At 36.0% G+C, this 22751-nt stretch overlaps 1 protein-coding gene and 1 long non-coding RNA gene across 2 annotated transcripts in view; both read left to right on the top strand.

Annotated features, from left to right (window-relative positions):
- Nucleotides 1-22751, top strand: part of PPP3R1 (protein phosphatase 3 regulatory subunit B, alpha) — a 73231-nt gene that overhangs the window by 17774 nt on the left and 32706 nt on the right. Inside the window, exon 2 of the mRNA XM_009237235.4 lies at nucleotides 17652-17691. Coding sequence (XP_009235510.1) covers nucleotides 17652-17691 — 40 coding nt within the window. The remainder of the gene's footprint in view (nucleotides 1-17651; nucleotides 17692-22751) is intronic.
- LOC129057680 (uncharacterized) lies at nucleotides 12968-16192 on the top strand. Its single transcript, XR_008522385.2, has 2 exons — nucleotides 12968-13637; nucleotides 13771-16192. It is a non-coding gene; the product is annotated as an uncharacterized LOC129057680 (long non-coding RNA).

Below are 22751 nucleotides of genomic sequence, written 5' to 3' on the forward strand. Positions count from 1 at the left end.
GGACATTCTAGCCTTAGTGTTTGTTGACCACCTCCATTTTACTAACCTTTAGTTTTCTCTGTACTTCAGCTATTTCCTGTGGCCGTAGTCAATATAGTATCTTATCATTATCCGAACTGTCCCATTGCCAGGACTTTATTTCCTGTTTTGAGATTACTTTCTCAATTATAATTATTGAAAATGCCATACATATGTTATTTTCTGGTTTTTGAGGGGGTTATTATATGTTTTTATATTAGAAAGTAGTACCAAATTATTGTTGCTACCTGCAAGAAGTTGTTGGAAAGTTTCCATGTAATAGTATTTCACATTTTTCATCCATTTACTCCCCAGCTGTCTTCACCTGACACCCTCTCACTGTCATGTTTCTGCAATTGTGACTGCTGTTTTAGATATATGGAAGACATTTAAAATTGCTATGCCAGTGTGAGTTGGCAGTAACCAGCCACTTGAATTTAAGTGCTCTAAGATGAGAAGAAAATGGCTGCAATAACTTCTTGCTCCTCTTGTATAATACAGAAAGGCTGTGGCTTTATTGTATGTTGGTAAGAATGTTATGGGATTTATATTAGCTTGAGTTCAAATTTGGTCTCTACCACTACCAGCTGTGTGACCTTGTGCAAGCTGCTTAAGCTTCTTTTTTTTTTTTTTTTTTGAGACGGAGTCTCACTCTGTCCCCCAGGCTGGAGTGCAGTGGTGCAATCTCGGCTCACTGCAAGTTCCGCCTCCCAGGTTCACACCATTCTCCTGCCTTAGCCTCCCGAGTAGCTGGGACTACAGGTGTCTACCACCACGCCCGGCTAATTTTTTGTGTTTTTTAGTAGAGATGGGGTTTCACCGTGTTAGCCAGGATGGTCTTGATCTCCTGACCTCGTGATCTGCCCTCCTCGGCCTCCCAGAGTGCTGGGATTACAGGCGTGAGCCACCGTGCCGGCCTTAAGCTTCTTTATAACCTCTATTTACCCAGGGGATTGTTTGGGAGGATAAATGAGATAATGTATGTAAAGTCTCCAATAGAGTGCTCAGCATGTAAATGTTATTTTTCTGTTTTTTTTGTATTCAGTAAATGTTAACTTTCTTTTTTCCATCCCTGTTTATAGTCACAGAGTTAACTTTTAACTTTTAAGGATTACTTTCTAGATCCATTAGTTTCTACCTACAAAAAAAATTTTGAAACTCGAGAAAGCAACATTTATTCTATGTTCAGTTTGAAAAAAGTCATTGAAATGTAAATTAGTTTATCTGAGGTATCTGAAGGGTTTTAAAACTTAAAGAATAGTAGCAAAGAAATTCCATGGTTAGAAGAAAACCAGAAGAAAAAAGCTATCAGATTTTTTTTTGTTTGTAGACTTAAAAAAAAATTACTGCGATTTGGGAGATACACCTTTGGGAGTGAGGTGTTAATTTTGAATATTTGGATTTATTAATTGATTGCTTACAGTATACTAAGCAGTTTGTAAAATATTATTTTTGCCTTTTTGGACATAATACTCAGTATTTTGAGAATTTGCCTAAATGTTAGAAGTCTCATTCCTAGAAAAATTGAGGTTGGCATGCAGAGGAAGATCCACTTGCAAGTGGACTATATCTAAAGCTAAAACTCCAGTTGTTTTGGAGTCAATATATTTTCCCAAAGAAATAAAAGGGATTTACTTAATAAGTACTTATAAAAGCATATTTAATGATAATTCAAAAATATTTATTATTTTCTCTGTATCATGAACTGAAGAGTAAACAAAACACGCAAGTGCTTTGCTGTCATGGAGCTTGCAGTATAGTGAGTTAATGAGAAACTGATGCCATGTGTGGAAACATCTCTCTGCATTTAATTTAGGTCTTAGTTAAGATAGAATCTTGTCTCATTCGTAGCCAAAGTAATTGTGTGGTAACTGAGAAAATATTTTTCTACAAGAGAGAGACTCAGAATAATGTGGTCTGCTTTTGTGTGAATAAGAAATAAGAAAGAAAGAATAAGTAAATAAGAAAGTATTTGTGATTGCATATTATAGTAGATTATAGTAGATAGTAGCCTGGCTAGGATATCTTTGTGGTATGTATTATAGGATAATATAGATTATTATAGAAATATAATAGAGACCAGGCATGGTGGCTCAGGCCTGTAATCCCAGCATTTTGGGAGGCTGAGGTGGGTGGATCACCTGAGATCAAGTGTTGGAGACCAGCCTGGCCAGCATGGCAAAACCCCGTCTCTATTGAAAATACAAAAATTAGCTGGGCAAAGTGGTGCATGCCTGTAATCCCAGCTACTCAAGAGGCTGAGGCAGGAGAGTTGCTTGAACCTGTGAGGTGGAGATTGCAGTGAGCTGAGATCGCGCCACTGCACTCCAGCCTGGGTGACAGAGCAAGACTCTGTCTCAAAAACAACAACAACAACAACAAAAACACTGTAATAGAATATTAGGACAAATAGAGTAGATCCATAGTCCACTGGTTCTGTCGCTGTATGGGTTTTCTTTTTCTTTGATACATTTCTCTTTCAGTTCTTTACATGTTGATACTCCCTAATGGCAAAATCTAAATAAGATTTTTTTTTTTTTTGAGACAGAGTTTCACTCTTGCCCAGGCTGGAGTGCAGTGGTGTGATCTTGGCTCACTGCAACCTCCACCTCCCAGGTTCGAGTGATTCTCCTGTGTCAGCCTCCCGAGTGGCTGGGATTACAGATGCTTGCCATCATGCCTGGCTAATTTTTGTGTGTGTGTGTATATATATATATATATTTTTTTTTTTTTTTTTTTTTTTTAGTAGATACGGGGTATTCCCATGTTGTCCTGGCTGGTCTTGAACTCCTGACCTCAGGTGATCTGCCTGCCTTGGCCTCCCAAAGTGCTGGGATTACAGGCGTGAGCCACGGCGCCCGGCCTAAATAAGATCTTAAGATTAGATTGGCAGTTTTCAGAGTGGTTCATGGATACTTGGGGATCTCCAAGACACTTTCTAGGGAGCACATGAGGTCAAAATTGTTTTCATAATAACACTAAAACATTACTTGTCTTTACTGTGTTTATATTTATACTGATGGTGCAAAAGCAATCATTAGTAAAACTTGATGGTACCTTAGCATGAATCAAAACAGAAGCAGCCTACTTTACTAGAGTTGTATTCTTTATTACTGCAGTTTTAAAAAACACAACTTTTGCTTAAGAATATCACTGATAAAGCAGTATTTTGTTAAATCTCAACCAATAACTACACATATTTTAAATATTCTCCATGATAAAATGATAGAAGTGTAAAGCACTACTTGTAAATGTGAAATTGTAATAGTAGTTTTGAGGAAAAACAAGCACTTGTGTGATTTGTAAGCTGAACTAGCTGCTTTTTTTCATAGAATACCAAAACTACTAGCGAGAACAACTAATAAAATCTATTATTCACACTTGAGTATTTGGCACACATTTTCTCCAGAATGAACAAGCCTGTCACTCAAAGAAAAAACTGACGTACATGAAACAGGAAAAAAAAAAAGGAAACTTCAGCAAAGAAATAGAAGACATAAAGAAAGACCAAATAGTAATTTTAGAACTGAAAAATATAATAACCAATACAATAGCCCAGTGAGTAGGCTTAATAGCAAATAGAGCAGACTGAGGAAAGATCAGTGAACTAGCAGGCAGAAGTAGTTACCCAATCTGAACAACAGTAAACAGACTGAAAAAAAAAAAAAAATGTGCAGAGCCTCAGGGAACCATAAGACTATAAAAAGATTTAACACTTGTGTCGTTAGAGTCACAGAAGGAGAGGAAGAGAGAGGGCAGGATTGAAAAAGTACTTAAGGAAATAATGGCTGAAAATTTTGCAAATTTGGCAAAAGACATTAAGCTACAGTTTTAAAAAGCCAAGTGAATGTTCAACAGGATAAACCTGTAGACATCCAGACCAGGATATCTCAAAGTCAAACTTATAAAAACAAGACAAGTCTTTAAATCAGCAGGAGAGAAATTACACTTCATGTAGATGTGGAAAACAGTTCAAATGATAGCAGGTTTCTCATCAGAAGGAAATTTCACATTTTTCAAGTGCTGAAAGAAAAGGACTGTCAACTCAGAAACCTATATCTAGAGAAAACATCCTTCTGGAATGAAAGGGAAATCAAGACATATGAAGGAAAACTAAGAGAATATGTCACCAGCAGACTTACCCTAGAAAGATAACAAAAGACATTCTGAAAACAGAAGGGGTATGATGAAAGAATCTTGGGACATCAGGAAAGAGGAAGGAACAATTCAAAGTGTAAAAGTATGGGTAAATACAATAGACATTCTCCTTCTGAGTTTTTAAATTATGTTTGAGTGTTGAAGCAAAAATTACAATACTGATGTGGTTCTAAAGGTATGTAGAGGAAATATTTAAGATAGCTGTAAGCAGGGGGAGGGTAAAATGATGACACCAATAAGATTGTGAAAAGTTATCTGTATAATGTACATAGAGCAACCACTAAGGAAGCTCTACAGATACATGCAAAAGCATTATAGATAAATCAAAATGGAATTTAAAAAATGTTTAACCCACCAAGAGACAGGATAAAGAAAACAGAAATGAAGGCCGGGCATGGTGGCTTACGCCTGTAATCCCAGCACTTTGGAAGGTTGAGGCATGTGGATTGCCTGAGCTCAGGAGTTTGAGACCAGCCTGGGCAACGTGGTGAAACCTGTCTCAACCAAAAATACAAAAAATTAGCTGGGCATGGTGGCGAGTGCCTGTGGTCCCAGCTACTCAGGAGGCTGAGATGGGGGCATTGCTTAAGCCTGGGAGGTGGAGGATGCAATGAACCAAGATTGTGCCACTACACTCCAGAGTGACAGCCTGTCTCCAAATGTGTGTGTGTGTGTGTGTGTGTGTATGTGTATATATATGTGTGTATGTATATATGTGTATATATGTGTGTGTGTATATATATACACACACACCAATTAAACATACTGGCAGAATGAATTAAAGACATTACCCAATCATGTGATTTCTGTAAGAAATTTACTTTAAATGTAACAATATAGGCATGTTGAAAGTAAAACGAAGGAGAAAGATATATCATGCAAACATTAATCCAAAGAAAGCGGGTATGGTTATATTTAATATTAGATAAAGTAGACCTCATAACAAAGCAGTTACCAGAGACAGTGACTAGGCATTATATGATAAAAGGGTTAATCCACTAAGAAGACATAGCAGTTTTAAATGTGTTAGCAGTAGAACTGCAAAATGTATGAAAAAAGACTGATGGAACTAAAAAGAGAGATAGACAAGTCCAAAATTATACTTGGAGACGTCAACACCTATTTCTCAATAAATGATGGAATAACCAAGCAAGAAAATCAGCAAGGATATAGAAAGATACTCAACATATGTAATCAACCAGTACTATGTAATTTATAGAATGCTTCATCTTTTCAAGTGACCAGAGAACATATACCAAGGAGAATTATGTCCTAGGCCATAAAAGTAAACCTCATCTGGGCATGGTGGTTCATGCCTATAATCCTAAATGCTTGGGGCGGCTAAGGTGGGAGGATTGCATGAGGTCAGGAGTTTGAGATGAGCCTGGGCAATGTAGCAAGACTCAGTCTCCATGAAAAAAAGATAATAATAATTAGCTGAGCATGATGGCATATGCCTGTAGTTGAGTGGCTGAGATGGGAGAGGATCACTTGAGCCCAGGAGTTTGGGGCTGCAGTGAGCCGTGTGATACCACTACACTCAAGCTGAGTGACAGTGAGACCCTGTCTCAGAAAACCCCCCAGAAAACATAAACACATTTTAAGGAATTGAAATCAAAGAATGTGTTCTCCTACCAAAGTGGAATCAAACTAGAAATGAATAATAGATAACTGGAAAATCTCTAAACACTTCCAAATAATCTATGAGTGAAAGAGGAAGTCTCCAGGGAAATTTTAAAAAATACATTGAGCTTCATGAAAAATAAGAATACAACATACCAAAAGTTGTGGGATACAACTAAAGCAGTTCAGAGAGGGAAATTTATACCACTAAATGCACACATTTGAGAAGAGGAAAAGAAAAACCCTCTCAAATCACTAATCTAAGCTCCCACTTCAAGAACCTAGAAAAAAAGATGAGAAAAATGTACGTGAAGCAAGCAGAAGGAAGGAAATAGTAAATGAAATAAAAAACAGAAACAATAGAGAAAAAACCTTTGAAACAAAAAGCTCATTCTTCAAAAACATCAATAAGACTGACAAGTAATAAGACACAAATTACCATTATCGGGAATGAAATAGGGGACATCACTGTGGACCCTGCAGATGTGAAAAAAGGTAAGGGGTTACTATGACCAGTTCTATACACATAAATTTGACAACTTTGAAGTAATGAACAAGTTCCTTAAACACAAACTATCACACCTCTTCCAGTGTCAAATAGAATTTGAGTAGCCCTGTTTCCTTGATACCAAAATCCAAAAAAGATAACTATGGACCAACATCCTCATGTCAGTGTAGATGCAGAAATCCTTAAAACATTAACAAAAGAGTTAATACTTTTAAAAGATTATACACCATAATCAGTTATGGTGGTTTTATGGGCGCAAGGCTGATTCACTGTTTGAAACTTAGTCTGTATAATTATATTAATAGGCTAAAGAATAAAACCCAAGACAAAACAAAAACTTAGAAAAATATAGAGGGAAATGTTCTCGGTTGAATAAAGAACATCTATGAAAACCTACAGCTGACATTATACTTAATGGCAAAAGACTGAGTACTTTCTCTGTAAGATCTGTAACAAAGCAAGGATTTCTGCCCTTTTTAGCATAGTGCTGAAAGTTCTAGCCAGTGCACTAATGCAGGAAGAGAATATAAAGGCATACAGATTGGAAAGAAGAAAAACGGATCCTGTTTGCAGATGGTATGACTATCTACATAGAAAATTTTCAAGAAATCTACAAAAAATAAAAGTACTAATGAATAAGTTCAGTGAAATTGTGCACAATACAAGATAAACAAAAATTTTTGTTAACATTAAATAGCAGAAGGAAAAACAGGAATGGGGGTAATTTAGGTGTCATTTAATAGGGAAATATATTTTAACTGTCAAAGTGAGTAATAGGATCTTTAAAATAGTTAACATATATTATGCGCCTTCAAACATTTGCTGGATGGATTCAAGCAAGTTATAGATGGTAATTATGGCAGCATTTATCAGACTAGAAATTTTAAGGTTTTTTTTTTTTCCTCGTAAAATCATTAAAGAAGCTTGGATCTGTCATTGGTATGATTGGTTTTTATCTTGTTTCTGTCTTTTGATCTTTTCTGTCCCTGACATTCATGCATCCATGGTTTTACGCCTTTTGCTTTGTATTTCTTAAGAATAAGGAGAATCTGTTCTAGAACAGTTACTAAGATGGTCAGTGACTTTACCCTAGAAAAAATTAATTTCGTTATAATAATTACATTAATTGTGCAGTCGTCAAGCTTTCAGCAGGTAAAGACATTTGGATTGATTTCTAAGATAACTTACTTTTCAAGTTCATGTTATTCAACATTTAAAAAAATATTCTACTACGATTGTCAGTTTTGGGATCAAATCAGTAGGAATCAGGAAAATATTATCTAAAGAAATTTTCTGGCAAAGAAATGAAAAAAACTTGGTTCTCTTTGGTTTAGAGTTACTTTGATCTTAAAGTGACAAGGTTTGAAAGAATAAAAATAAATTTTATAGATGCATTCTGTAAAGCTTTGAATATTTCAGAGAATATGCAGTCAGAATATTTAGACATTTATCTTTATCTAGTAGACTTTAAGAGATGACAACATTTCCTTATTTGGTTATAGACTCTTTGTGAACTATAAATATTACTTCAGTATTAGAGTACTGTTTGCTTATTTAAAATGTATGCAGATCCAAATGCTTAATACTCATCATAAAAAGTGAGCATCAAAAGGAAAGAGAAAATCTAAAGTGCTTTAATAACTGGCCTTTTAAGAATTCAGGTCTTCTAATGCCCTTAATCTAACCTTGTACTTTAACGCATTGATGCTTAAATAGGACTTAAATTGTTCCAGACTTTTACTATGCACCTAATCAAATTCTTCCTTTAAAGTAAATTTAGGACAATGTTAAATCTGGCAAAGGATATCAAAAGGTAATAAGACAGTTGGTGCCTTCATAGAGTTTAAAATCAGGGAAGGAGGCTAAGGGATGAATTATAAATGTCAAGATTACTGTAAGTGTAAATAGTTTTTGGTTTCTCATGATTCTGTAAGATTAATCTGGAAAATGTTATTTGCTGTGAACACATTACCTTGAAATGTGTCTTATAAAAATAAATCCATATAGTTTGAATTTTGAATAATATGACAGCTGTGAAACTTTATTGTTTTAAAGAAAGTGATGAGATTGTTTAACTGGAGATTTAAATTATGTATTAAGCAATTCCATTATATTTGGGACTAAGGTCCTTAATATATTGAGTTATAAAAATCAGCTTTATTGAGGTACAACTTACCTGTGGTAAAAACTAACCAGTTTTAAGTGCATAATGTGCCTTGATAAATGTATATAGTTTTGTAATCACCACAGTCAAGATGTAGAGTAGGTCTGTCACCCTAAAATGTTACCTGGTACCCTTTTGTATTCACTCCCTGCTCTCCCCCTCTACCCCACAACACCTGAACTTTCAGTTACTGTAGTTTGTTTTTTTGTAGCATTTATAAATGGAACCATACAGCACATAGCTTTTTGTGTCTGGTTTCTTTCACTTAGCATATTGCTTTTGAGATTCATTATGTTATTGGGTATATTAGTACTCTTTTCCTATTCATTACTGAATAGTACTCCATTGTCTGGATATAACAGTTTGTCTGTTCACCAGTTGAAGACATTTAGGTTGTTTCCAGATTGGTCTATTAAGAATAAAGCTGAATAAAGCTGCTGTGGACATGTGAGTACAAATTTTTGTGTGGACACGTTTTCATTTCTGGTTACACTAAGAGTCCAACGCACTGTTTTTTGAAATAGCGGTACAATTTTGAGTTCCCACTAGCAAGATATAAAATTTTCATTTGCTCTACATCTTCACCAACACTTTGGTATGTCAGTGTTTTTACTTTTAGCCACATACACTGTAAGTTTGGATATTAGTTTTCTGTTGCTGTGTAACAAATTCCCATAAACATAGTAGTTTAAAACAGCACTCGTATTATTTCATAGTTCTGTAAATCAGAAGCTCACCACTGCATGACTGGATTCTCTTCAGAGTATCACAAGGCTGAAATCAAGGTGCCATCCAGACCAAGTTCTCCTGTGGAGGTTCTGGGGAAGTCTGCTTTCCAAGCTCTTCACGTTATTGGCAGAATTCAGTCAGCTCTTTGCCCTTATGAGATGGAGCACTCTGTTTCCTTGCTTCTGTTCGCTAGAGGTCACTCTTATCCCCGTCAGGCTGCCTGCATTCAATGTCATGTGGCCCCTCCACTTCTTTTGTGTTGAATTCCTCTCCTGCTTTGACTCTTTCATTTTCACTTTCTTAGACCACACAGGGAAAATTGCTTTTAAAGGGCTCTTACAGGTCAGAGCCACCTGGATAAATCTTATCCAGAGGTAGTTGATTTGGGACCTTAATTACATGTGCAAAATCCTTCTGCAGCAGCAACTAGATGAGTGTTTGATTTAGTAATTGGGAGAAAATGTATGTATACAAGGGGTTCAGAATTTCAAAGGGCTAGCTAAGAATTCTGTTCACCACATAATCATTTATTCCACATCTTCAGTAACACTTTGTATGTCCATTTTTAAATTGTAGCCATATTTATTATGCCAGTTGCCTGTATAGTAATATCTCACTTTGGTTTTAACTTGCATTTCTCTGATGTCTAGTGATATTAAACGTCTTTTCATGTGTTTATTTGATGTTAATCATATCTTTTGTTGTGAAATATCTATTCAAGTCTTCATGTCATTTTTTTAATTGCATATTGCTATTCAGTTGTTGTAGCATCATTTGTGCAAAGATTTTTTTTCCCTACTTAATTACCTGGAAACCTTTCTTGAAAATTGTGTGTGTGTTTACTTTATTCTGTCCAATTGATATTTGTCTGTTCTTACACCAGTACCACTCTTTTGATGACTAGCTTTATAACTTTTTTTTTTTTTTCCCCTGAGACGAGTCTTGCTCCGCCACCCAGGCTGGAGTGCAGTGGTGCGAATTCAGCTCACTGCAACCTCTGCTTCCCAGGTTCAAGTGATTCTCCTGCCTCAGCCTCCCTAGTAGCTGGGATTGCAGGCGCCTGCCACCACACCCTGCTAATTTTTTTTGTATTTTCAGTAGAGACAGGGTTTCACCATGTTGGTCAGGCTGGTTTCAAACTCCTGACCTCAAGTGATCCACCCGCCTCGGCCTCCCAAAGTGCTGGGATTACAGGTGTGAGCTACCGCACCCAGCCCTTCATAGCCCTTTAAGTCAGATATTGTAAGTCCTTCACCATTGTTCTTTTTCATTCAGATCCGTTGGCTGTTAGGTTCTTTGCATCTCCATATGAATCTTAGAATTAGTTTATTGATTTCTATAAAATATTCTGCTGGGATTTTTATTGGGATTGTCTTCTATATGCATATCATTATGGGAAGAATTGCCATCTTAACAACATTGAGCCTTCTGATCTATGAACAAATATAGCTGGGTTTTCTTAGATGTCTTTCTTAGCTATGTCTTATAGTCTTCATGTGTACTCCCTGCACATCTCTTATTAACTGTTTCTAAGTATTTTGTATTTTTGATGATTTTGTAAATGGAACTGTATTCTTAATTTCATTTTCCTTATGTTTCCAGAATATGAAATACATTTAACTTTTGTATATTGACCTTTTATCTTGCCGTCTTGCTTAATTCATTTATTAGCTTTGATAGCTTTTTAGTAATTTGCTTAGGATTTATGTACGTACACAATTATGTCATCTGCAACGAAAGGCAATTTATTCCTTTCCAATCTGTATACCTTTTGGGTTTTTTTTTTGTCTTCCCTTTTGGATGCGTGCAGATGTCTTTATCTTGTTCTAATCTTAGGGAGAATCTTACTACATATGACAGTTTTTGAAGAATTTTTGTAGATAACCTTTTATAGATAGAGAAATAGTCCTAGTTTGCTGAGTTACTCTTGTTTTATCCAAAATGGATGTTGGAATTTGTCAGATGCTTTTGTTGCGTCTGTTTGGTTGACCATGTGTTTTTTTTTTTTCTTTTCTCTGTTAATGTTGTGAATCACGTTGGTTTTGAATATTAAACCAACCTTCCATTGCTGGAATAATCCTCAGTTGGTCATGATGTTTATTTTTGGATTCAATTTGCTAAGATATTTTTAAGGATTTTTACATTATTGGTCATAGAGAAACATTAGATACAGTTTTCTTTTGTTGTTGTTGTTTTGAGACGGAGTCTCGCACTGTCGCTTAGGCTAGAGTGTAGTGGCCTGATCTCAGCTCACTGCAACTTCCACCTCTCCCAGGTTCAAGCGATTCTTCTGCCTCAGCGTCCCAAGTAGCTGGGATTGTACAGGTGCCTATCATCATGCTCAGCTGATTTTTGTGTTCTTAGTAGAGACGGGTTTCACCATGTTGGCCAGGCTGGTCTTGAACTCCTGACCTTAAGTGATACTCCTGCCTCGGCCCCCCAGTTGTTAGGATTATAGGTGTGAGCCACTGCGCCTGGCCATAGTTTTCTTTTTTTGTGATACTGTCTGATTTTGGCATCACAGTAATGCTGGCTTCATAAAATGAGTTCAGGACAGTACCCTTCCTTTCTGCTTTCTGAAATAATTTGTGTAGGATTGGTATGTTTTTGGACTTCATCTTTCTGATGAATTGGCTCTTTTTTAGCATTTTGAAATGTATAATTCTCAAAATGTTTGCTTTTAAATCTGCCTTCTTACTATTTACTTTCTTTTTTTTCTCATTTGCTGCTTCTTTGTACCTATTTGGCTGCCTTTCGTGGGATTGAGTATTCTTTCTGATTGTATTAGTCAGGGTTCTCCAGAGAAATAACCAGTAGGAGATACATATGTCTAGAAAGAGATTTATTATATGATATTGCCTCACATGATTATGGAGGCTAAGAAGTTCTGTTCCTGCTGTCTTTAAGCTAGAGACCCAGGAAAGCTGGTGCTGTAGCTTGAAGGCCTGAGAGCTAAAGAACTGATGGTATAAATTCTAGTCTGAGTCTGAAGGCCTGAGAACCAGGGGCATTGAGGGAAGGAAAAGCTTGATTTTGCAGCTCAGGCAGTGAGGCAGAGAACTAATTCAATCTTCTGCCTTTTTGTTCTATTTAGGTGCTGGACAGATAGGATGTTATCCAATCAGTTTTACTTAGTTCACCAGTTCAGATGCTAATCTCTTCCACAAACACCCTAGCAGACTCTCACTCAGAAATAATGTTTAGCTGGATATCTGAGCATCCCTTGGCCCAGTTAGGTTGACACAAAATTAACCATCACAATGATACCATTTTATTTCGTCTCCTTTTTTAAGTTATTCTAGAGTTTATAATATACATCTTTAATACACCATGCTCTACCTTCAAATAGTGATAGTGTTTCTCTTACCAGTATAAGATCCTGACAACAGCATACATCCATTTTTTCTCTACCCTTTTGTGCTGTTGTCATATGTTCACTTTATATACCCCACAACACATTATTTTTGCTTTTAAATAATCATTTTAAAGACATTTAAAAGTGAGAAAAATGTATTTTATTTTATTTTATTTACCATTTCTGATATTTTTCATTTCTTTGTCTAGATCCAGTTTTCCATCTGGTATCATTTTTCTTCTGCCTGAAGAATTTTCTTTTGACTTTTTTTTTGTAGTGAACATATATTGTAGCCTAATCTTTCCTTTCAGTTTTTGTTATCTGGAGAAAGCATTTGCCATAATATTTGAAAGATTTTTTTTGCTGGATATAAAAACTGATAGTTTTTTTTTTTTTTTTTTTAACACTTTAAACAGATTCCGTTGTTTCCTGTCCTTGGTGTATCTAAGAAGAAATATGTTGTAGTAATTTTGTTTATGTAGTTTATCTTTTTTCCTCTCTGATTATATTTAAGATTTTCTGTGTCACAGGAATTTATTATGTGGTTTTTTTTTTTCCATGTTTCTTCTACTTAGAGTTCATTGAACTTCTTGAATTTGGGGATTTAAAGTTTTCATCAAATTTGGAAGATTTGGGGCCATTATTTCTTTAAACAGCATATAAAACGTTTTATTGACGTGAAATTCACATAACAAAGTCATTTTAAAAATGAACCGTTCAGTAACATTTGTTTGTTTATTTATTTACAAAGTCTCGCTTGGTTGCCCAGGCTGGAGTGCAGTGGTACGCTCAAGGCTCACTGCACCGTTGACCTATCAGGCTCAAGCAGTCATCCCATATCACCCTCCTGAGTAGCTGAGACTACAGGCATATGCCGACATGCCTGGCTCATGTTTTTGTTTTTGTTTTTGAGGTGGAGTCTCGCTCTGTTGCCCAGGCTGGAGTGCAGTGGTGCAATCTCTGCTTACTGCAGTCTCCACCTTCGGGTTCAAGAGATTCTCTTGCCCCAGCCTCTTGAGTAGCTGGGATTACAGGCACCCGCCACCATGCCTAGCTAATTTTTGTATTTTTTGTAGAGACAGGTTTCACCATGTTGACCAGGCTGGTCTTGAACTCCTGACCTCAAGTGATCTGCCCGCCTCGGCCTCCCAATGTGGTGGGATTACAGGCGTGAGCCACCATGTCCGGCCTTTTTTGTATTTTTTGTAGAGACAGTGTTTTGCCATGTTGCCCAGGCTGGCATTTAGTACATTTATAATGTAGTAGAACCACCACCTCTGTGTCGTTCGAAAATATTTTCATCACCCTAAAAGGAAACTCCATAGCCAAAAAGTAATTGTTCACCATTCCTCCTCCCCCTGCAACTGGCACCCACCAGTCTCTACATTCTGTTTCTGTGTATTTTCTTTATCAGTATATTTCATATAAATGGAATCATAAAATATGTGGCCTTTTGTTTTTGGCTTCTTTTACTTAACCATGATTTTGAGGTTCATCCATTTTGTAGCGCCCTATTATGTTTTATATTGGATGTCATACATTGTGAATCTTATGCTGTTGTGCTAGATTTTGTTTTGTTCCTTTAAAGAATGTAAGAGTTTGTTTTGTCATCCGCTTAAGTTACTGAGACCCAAATTTGATCTGAGACTTGTTTTCTATCTTTCTTAAGGTAAGTAAAGAACAGCCTTTAATTCATGGCCAATGTAGTCGTTCTGAGGACTGGACCCAATTCCCTGTGTATTTACAAGTTTCTCCAGTTTGGCCCATGGGATCATGAACTATTCCTAGCTCTGTGCAAACTCCCAAAAGTTATTCAACCTGCTACTAGTTCTGTTCCTGGACTTGGGGAGTTTCCTCTCAAACTTGTGCAGAGACTGGAGGAGACTTTTATGCAGATCTCCAAAGGTCTCTCATGTGTCTCCCGTTTCTAAAGTACTCTTCCTCACAAGTCTAACCTCCTTGGCCATACGAACTTCATGTATCTCTGACTTCTCAATTCGGTGATGTCTCGGGACTGTGTTTCTGTTCCCTGTTCCTGTGCTGCAACCTGGAAACTTTCTCCAGACAGTAAGCTGGGGCATAGATCCTAAGGGCTTTACCTCTTTTGTTTTCTTATATAGGTGATCACAGATAATGCCTGATAAATATTGTTTGATAAAATTTTTCTGATTTACTAGTTTTGTTTTTTTTTTAACACTGGTCGAGTGGTTCATATAGCATTTCTCCTTCATGGGCAGATGTTACTGAATTTTTAAATCAGTATAGTGTAAGGGAAGTCTATCTTGAACTTCAGGCAAATGGATTTATTTAAGGACCTCATCATCAAGTGATCTTGTTAGTAACTTGGTCATGTGGCATGATGTTTGAATTCTTCAAGCTTTCTTATATAAACTTAAAACATGTTAGCTTTAGAACTTTTTTATATTTAGATATAATTTTATGGTTTTGTTTAGTTGAGTGGTTCTCTTAGAAGTAAATGTCAGTACGTTATTGATTATGTCTCTCACAGTATCTATCATTATTTTAGTATTTCCCAACCCTAGACTGGAGCTATCGGCTAGAAATTCACTGCAGAATTAATTTACCTTCAGAAATGCTATTTTGTCCAGTTAAGTCTGATATAATAATTTACAAACTGATGTGTATTTTTTGTTTAAATGTAATTATGCATTAGGTTCAGGGATCAATAAACTATAGCCCACACACCAAACCTGAATGAAACAATTACTGATAAATGTAATACTCCCAGGTAGTAGCTTAAGAAGCTGAAAGTGAGGGGGTGTGGAGAGGAGTATAAAGGGGAATCTCCCAAACTCCTGTTTTTACTAATGACTAAGCATGAGGAAGACTGAACGTGGAACAAAATTATATTGACCATATTAACAAAATTATCTTTATATTGCCATGTTTTGCTTTGGTTTCCTTTTTTAAGTGGAAGGTAAACTATGAAGACATTCTTGCTGTAAAAGTTCAAACGATACAGAATATGAAGTAAAAAGTGAGGAGTGTAGGGTAGAGATGGTGGTGCTGCTTGGGAGAGTGACTACAGAGATACGAGTTCACTTAATTAAAGGACTTTACTTAGCTTTCTAAAGAGTGTTGGTTTTTATTCTGAAGGCAGGTGGGAGCTATTGAATTTTAGCAGGGATGTGATGTGGTCAATTTGGGACAGATTGTGGTTGCAGTAGAGTTTTGGATATATGGATTCCAAGTTTAGGAGCAAGATGAGTTATTCCTTGTTAATGGGAAAGTCCTTAGGAGCCGTGGACTGGTTGGTTCTTAGGTCTTGTGGACGTTGTCTAGTTGGGAATGATACAGATAAATAGGTGAGATAGATGGTATCATTTATAAAGAATTGATAACACTGTAAAGGTCAGTGAACTGGAGAAACAAGGACGTAGTTTTAAAATCCTGCTTGAAACCACCACATAACTACTTTTTACCTTCACTTATAAAACAGTAATGATACTTATTTAAAAAAAAACAAAAACCTCACAGTGACAGTGCAAATTTTAGTAAATAAAATACCAGTATGCTCTTGAGAGTCTTGCAAGAAATATACTTAACTTTAAGGTAGAGTGGAATAAAGAAAAAAAAAAAAACATTAAAAAAATTAAGACAAGCGAGAATATGTAAGGCAGTGAAGATAAGAATCATGGTAAGAATATTAAGATCAATTAAGTAATGTGCAAAGTAAGCAGAAATCCATCTCTATTCATTAATATCAAGCTTTATTAATGTTTGCTTTCTTTTATCCTCACTTTAACATATATTTGATATTTAAAGTGACCTAATATTAAATTAACCAGTTCTGGAAAATTGCAATTATCTGCTATAACTTGCAAGAAAAAGACTAGCTATTGGCAACATGTCAGTTAATTGAATGTGGTAATTTCCTGATTAGCCTTTAAGTTTACATAGGATTAAAGGTACGTTGAGGAGTTTAAAAGCCACCCAGTCAAACTAAAAAAAAAAATTCAGGTTTTCAGTAGCTTCTGAAGATATATATTTAAATATGCCAATGTTAATTGTACATTTAAATTAATAACAACTGTATACTTATTGCTATTTAATTGCTAGGCAGGATCAAGTTTAGATAAATAGAATGTAGGATGCTTGGTATTCAATTTACCACTGAACTTTAAAAACTTAATTTATATTACTTTAAATTCTGTAGACGTTTTTAAAGATCTTAATGATTCTACCTCTGAGTCTGTTATACTACTTGAGATATTACTGTTTTAGATTTAGAAGTACTTTTGATTCCACTGCTAATCAAATGGTGTGATCTTCCAGCAGATATTTGACCTCCCTGGGCCTAGTTCTCAGAGTTGTTAAATGTAGGCATTGACCCAGGTCTCTAAGTTTTTCTAGAACACTTTTTTTCTTAAATATATTTCACATAAAATCCTAGTATAGAAAACGGATAGTTTTACTTTTTTTATATATAAATTAGGAGCTCAGATAAATTATGTTAAGTTAGGGTCTATTCATGAAATAAGACTTTGTATGAAAAGAAAAATTTGAAATGGTTTTCAAGTGGCTGGCTGTCAAGTTAGACTCTCCTTTCCATTAATATTTTTGTTATTTTAGTTGCTCAGCATATAGAAAATTATGTTTCAATGCAGGGAAAAATGGTGACAGGTTTCTGTTTTTTTGTTTTTAACAGCTCATTTTGCAATCTCAGGAAACTCTTCAGTTAGAGTTGGCAAGGGAATCTTTGTTCTAATCTCTACCGCAAAATCAGTTCACCCAGCAAGACATGTTGGAGCATTGACAGTCCCTAATGTGTTAAAATTTGGCATATAACTTATTTAGGGTGTTAGAAAATATTTGAAATATATTGCAATCAAATATTTGCATAAATCCTAAGTGACAGAGCCATAAGTCAGAACAGTTTGATTCAAGAACTCTTTCTACAGTATTATCGTTTGTTTTCTTACTTATTTTTTAAAAAAAAAAATGTAATTTATAGATGTCATATTATTAGTTTATGGCTTATTTCCTTATGTTTTTTGACTTAAAATATTTAGATTTAATATTTTAAACAAATTTGTGCCGATTTTATGGCTAATTATTTCTTTTTTTCCCCCCAGGGAAATGAGGCAAGTTATCCTTTGGAAATGTGCTCACACTGTAAGTCATATTCTTGTTACCAAAAGTTACTTTTATTCACTCATCTCTCTCTGCGCGTTTGTGTGTGTGTGTGTGTGTGTGTGTGTGTATCATACCTCTGTAATGTATATTTACACCTTTGTAGCAATGTTAGCCCTTAACTATTTAAAATGGATAGTGAATTTGACTACAGTCTTTTTATGTTACCAGAGTAGGAACATTTTTTTAAATAGACTTCTTTATTACTCATATCTACACTGTGCTATAGTTATAATTAAACCCTGAAATCTCAGTGTGTTAACCTAACAGAAGTTTTTCAAGTGAAGTTTCAAAGTGGATTTGTAAGAACTCTTTTCTCTTTGGTGACTCAGTGATCCAGGCTCCCTTGTCTTGGAATGCCACCATCTCTAATGCATGTTCCCAAGATCACTGAGGAAGAGGGAAATCCAAGGACCTGTAGGCAGCGCTTTTATCTGCCTTGGCCCAGAGGTGATTTATATCACTGGTGCTCATATTTCATATTTATGGGCCAGAGCTAGTTATGCAGCCACTGTTTGGGGCTGAAAAGTACAGCTTTCCGTATTTTCTGGAAGAAGAGACAGACAAGGCACACAGCATTCATTAAGTCCTTTTTTTTTTTTTTTTTTTTTGCTTTTTATTTTTTGAACAAATAGAATCACCAAGTTTTTTGTTTTTCACATTTTAGGGGGAGGGGTAGGGGTCATTCTCTGACTGAACAGCAAACTTTCAGAATAAAATTCTGTTGTCTAAAGCCTTTTTCTAATGTTTAAAATGTCTTATTTTTAAGTTTGAAAAAGGTCTTTAATGTATACCTTTGATAGAAGCTTAATGTTTGAAAGATTGGATGTTAATTTAGAATTGATTTGCTTGTATTAATATCCCAGTAAGCTTTTTTTCTTTTTTTTTTTTAAGACTTAGGTTAGACCAGTGGTCTGGTCACTTACCATATCCAATTTGATGGTACCCGTTAATGGGATGTTGTATCAAGGGCATGTTCATTTTGCCGTCCCTTTAAAAAATACAGGATCGTCCCTCTATGGTTTTCCATTACAATATAAATTTTAGTTTTCTTTGGTTACTGTTAGCTCTTCGGGTTAAGAATTAAGTCTAAAAAACAACTAATTGATGTATAAAATAACATTTATTCTTATAGTGTGTTTTATTTATAATTTAGTATTTACTAATACAAGACAAGGACTTAGTAGTTCTTAAGTCCTTGTTTACACTGTTCATATACATTGTAGTTTTATTTATTTAGCCCTATCTACTCTACTCTTTCCCCACTCACTTTCCCCTCCATCTTCAAATCCTAATTTTTTTTATATCCTCTGAGCAACTTCATTCCCTTAATTTGGTTGTCTTCTATACTCTCCCATTGTAGTATGTTTGTTGGTGTGGAAACCACAGTTTCATGTTATATTACCAAAGGTATCCAATACTATTCAAACTTTCTGGTATGTAGAAACTGTAAAACTCACAAATACATATCTCAGATTCCTTTGCAGTCAGAGTTCTTAATGTTACTTTATTTCTGCCACAGATATACTTGTGAGATTTGGAAGGTAGAAGTGAGTCAGAATTTGTTCTTTTCCTATTTTTACTGTTTTTGCTGGTAGGATTCTGGTTGTGATTTGGATTTGTGTGGTGTGTGCAATACTCTGGAGCCAGAAGCTTTCAAATTTACTATGCAGCTTCCTTATGGACAGGGAATACAGGTTGAGTATCCCTTATCCAAAAATCTTGAGACCAGAAATGTTTTGGGTTTTGAATTTTGGGGGGTTTTGGAATACAGGTGTACCTCATTTTTTTTTTTTTTTTAACTTTTATTTTAGGTTCATGGGTATGTGCAGGTTTGTTATATGGATAAATTGTGTGTCACGGGGCTTTGGTATACAGATTATTTTGCCATCCAGGTAATAAGCATAGTAGCTGATAGATCGTTTTTTGATCCTCTCCCTCCTCCCACCCTCCACCGTCAAGTAGGCCTTGATGTCTGTTGTTCCCATTTTTGTGTCCACGTGTTCTTGTTTAGATCCCACTTACAAGTGAGAACATGCAGTATTTGGTTTTCTGTTCATGTGTTTGCTTAGGATAATGGTTTCCAGCTGCATCCATGTTGCTGCAAAAGACACGATCTCGTATTTTTATGGCTGTGTAGTATACCATGGTGTATATGTACCTCATTTTCTTTATCCAGTCTACTGTTCATGGGTATTTAGGTTTATTCCATGTCTTTGCTATTGTGAATAATAATATTGTGAATAATGTAAATATATGTGTCCATGTGTCTTTATGGTAGAATGATTTATATTCATTAGGATATATACCCAGTAATGGATTGCTGGGTCAGATGGTAATTGTTTTAAGTTCTTTGAGGAATAGCTACACTGCTTCCCACAACGGCTGAACTAATTTACATTCTCACCAGCAGTGTATAAGCGTTCCCTTTTCTCTGCATCTTCACCAGCATCTGTTATTTTTAGACGTTTTAGTAATAGCCATTCTGACTGGTGTGAGACAGTATCTAATTGTGGTTTTGATTTGCATTTCTCTAATGATCAGTGATGTTGAGAATTTTTTTCATATGATTGTTGGCTGCATGTATGCCTTCTTTTGAAAAGTGTCTGTTCGTGTCCTTTACCCACTTTTTAATGGGGTTTTTTTTTTGCTTTTAGGTTTAAGTTCCTTAGAGATTCTGGATGTTAGACCTTTGACAGATGTGTAGTTAGCAGATGTTTTCTCCCATTCTGTAGGTTGTCTGTTTTACTCTGTTGATAGTTTCTTTGGGAGAAGCTCTTTAGTTTAATTAGGTCTGATTTGTCAGTTTTTGTCTCTGTTGCAATTGCTTTTGGCATCTTTGTCATGAAATCTTTGCCAGATCCTTTATCTAGACTGGTATTTTCTAGCTTATCTTACAGGATTTTTATAGTTTTAGGTTTTACATTTAAGTCTTTTATCTATCTTGAGTTGATTTTTGTATATGGTATAAGGAAGGGGGTCCAATTTCAGTCTTCTGCATATAGTTAGTTATCCCAGCATCACTTATTGAATTACAGAGTCCTTTCCACATTGCTTGTTTTTGTCAAATTTGTTGTAGGTGTGCAACATTATTTCTGGGCTCTCTATTCTGTTCCATTGGTCTGTATATCTGTTTTTGTACCAGTACCATGCTGTTTTAGTTACTGTAGCCTTTGTAGTATAGCTTGAAGTCAGGTCTTGTGATGTCTCCAGCTTTATTCTTTTTGCTTAGCATTGCCTTGGCTATTTTGGTTCCATACGGATTTTAAAATAGTTTTTCTAATTCTGTGAAGAATGTCATTGGTAGTTAAATAGAAATAGCATTGAATTTGTAAATTGCTTTGGGTAGTATGCAGGTGTATCTCATTTTATTATGCTTTGATTTATTGTACTTTGCAGATAATTGTGTTTCTTACAAATTGAAGGTTTGTGGTAACCCTATGCCAAGCAAGTCTGTCTCTGCCATTTTCCCAGCAGCATGTTTTCACTTCCTGTCTGTGTCACATTTTGGTAATTCTTGCAGTATTTCATACGTTTTCATTATTATATCTGTATGGTGGTCTGTGGTTAGTGATCTTTGATGTTACTATTGTAATCATTTTGGGTCATAAACGGTGTCCATGTAAGATGGTGAACTTAGTCCAGTTGTCTGTGTTCTGACTGCTGCACTGACTGGCCATTCCCACAACTCTCTCCTTTTCCTCAGACCTCCCTATTCCCTAAGACAACAGTATTGAAATTAGGCTAGTTAATAACCCTAATTGTTCAAGTGAGAAAGAATTACACATCTTTAATTTTACATCAGAAGTTAGAAATGATGAAGTTTATTGAGGAAGGTGTGTCAAAAGCCCAGATAGGCCAAAAGCTAGGCCTCCTGTGCCACACAATTAGCCAAGATATGAATGCAAAGGAAAAGTTCTTAAAGGAAATTAATAGTGCTAACTCCAGTGAACAAACAAATGATAAGAAAATGAAACAGACTTATTGCTTATATGGGTAAATTTTTATGGTCTGGATAGCAGGTCAAACCAGCCACAAAATTCCCTTAAGCCAAAGCCTAGTGCAGAGCAAAGCCCTAACTCTTCAATTCTCTGAAGGCTGAGAGAGATCGGGAAGCTGCAGAAGAAAAGTTTGAAGCTAGTGGAGGTTGGTTCTTCAAGTATAAGGAGATAAGCCATCTCCATAACTTGCAAGTTGAAGCAGCAAGTGCTGATGCAGAAGCTGCAACAAGTTATCTAGAAGATGAAGGCGGCACTGACTCTCCTCTTGGGGACCAATGCAGCTGGTGACTTTAAGTTACAGTCAGTGCTCATTTATCATTCTGTAAATCATAGGACCTTAAGAATTATGCTAAATCTCATCTGCCTGTGCTCTATAAATGGAACAACAAAGCCTAAATGGCAGCACAGCTGTTTCCAGCATGGTTTACTGAATATTTTAAGCCCACTGTTGACACTTACCTCTCAGAAAAAAAGATTTCTTTCAAAATATTGTTGCTCATTGACAATGCAGGTAGTCACCCAAGAGGTTTGATGGAAATGTACACAGAGAGTAACGTTTTCATGCCTGCTAACACGACATCCATTCTGTAGCCCATGGAGTAAAGAGTAATTTCGACTTTCAAGTCTCATTACTTAAATACATTTTGTAAGGCTGTAGCTGCCTTTGATAGTCATTCCTCTGATGGATCTGGGCAAAGTACATTAAAAACATTCTGGAAAGGGCCAGGCACAGTGGCTCACACCTGGAATCCTAGCACTTTGGGAGGCCAAGGTAGGTGGATCACCTGAGGTCAGGCATTTGAGACCAGCCTGCCCAACATAGTGAAACCCCATCTCTACCAAAAATATGAAAATTAGCCAGGCATGCTGGCACATGCCTGTAATCCCAGCTACTCAGGTGGCTGAGGCATGATAATGGCTTGAACTCCTGAGGTGGAGGTTGCAGTGAGCAGGGATCACAGTACTGCACTCCAGCCTGGGCGACAGAGCAAGACCCTGTCTCCAAAAAAAAAAACCTGGAAAGGATTCACTATTACAGAT

The sequence above is a fragment of the Pongo abelii genome, chromosome 12 (genome assembly GCF_028885655.2).
Source record: "Pongo abelii isolate AG06213 chromosome 12, NHGRI_mPonAbe1-v2.0_pri, whole genome shotgun sequence".
NCBI lineage: Eukaryota > Metazoa > Chordata > Mammalia > Primates > Hominidae > Pongo > Pongo abelii.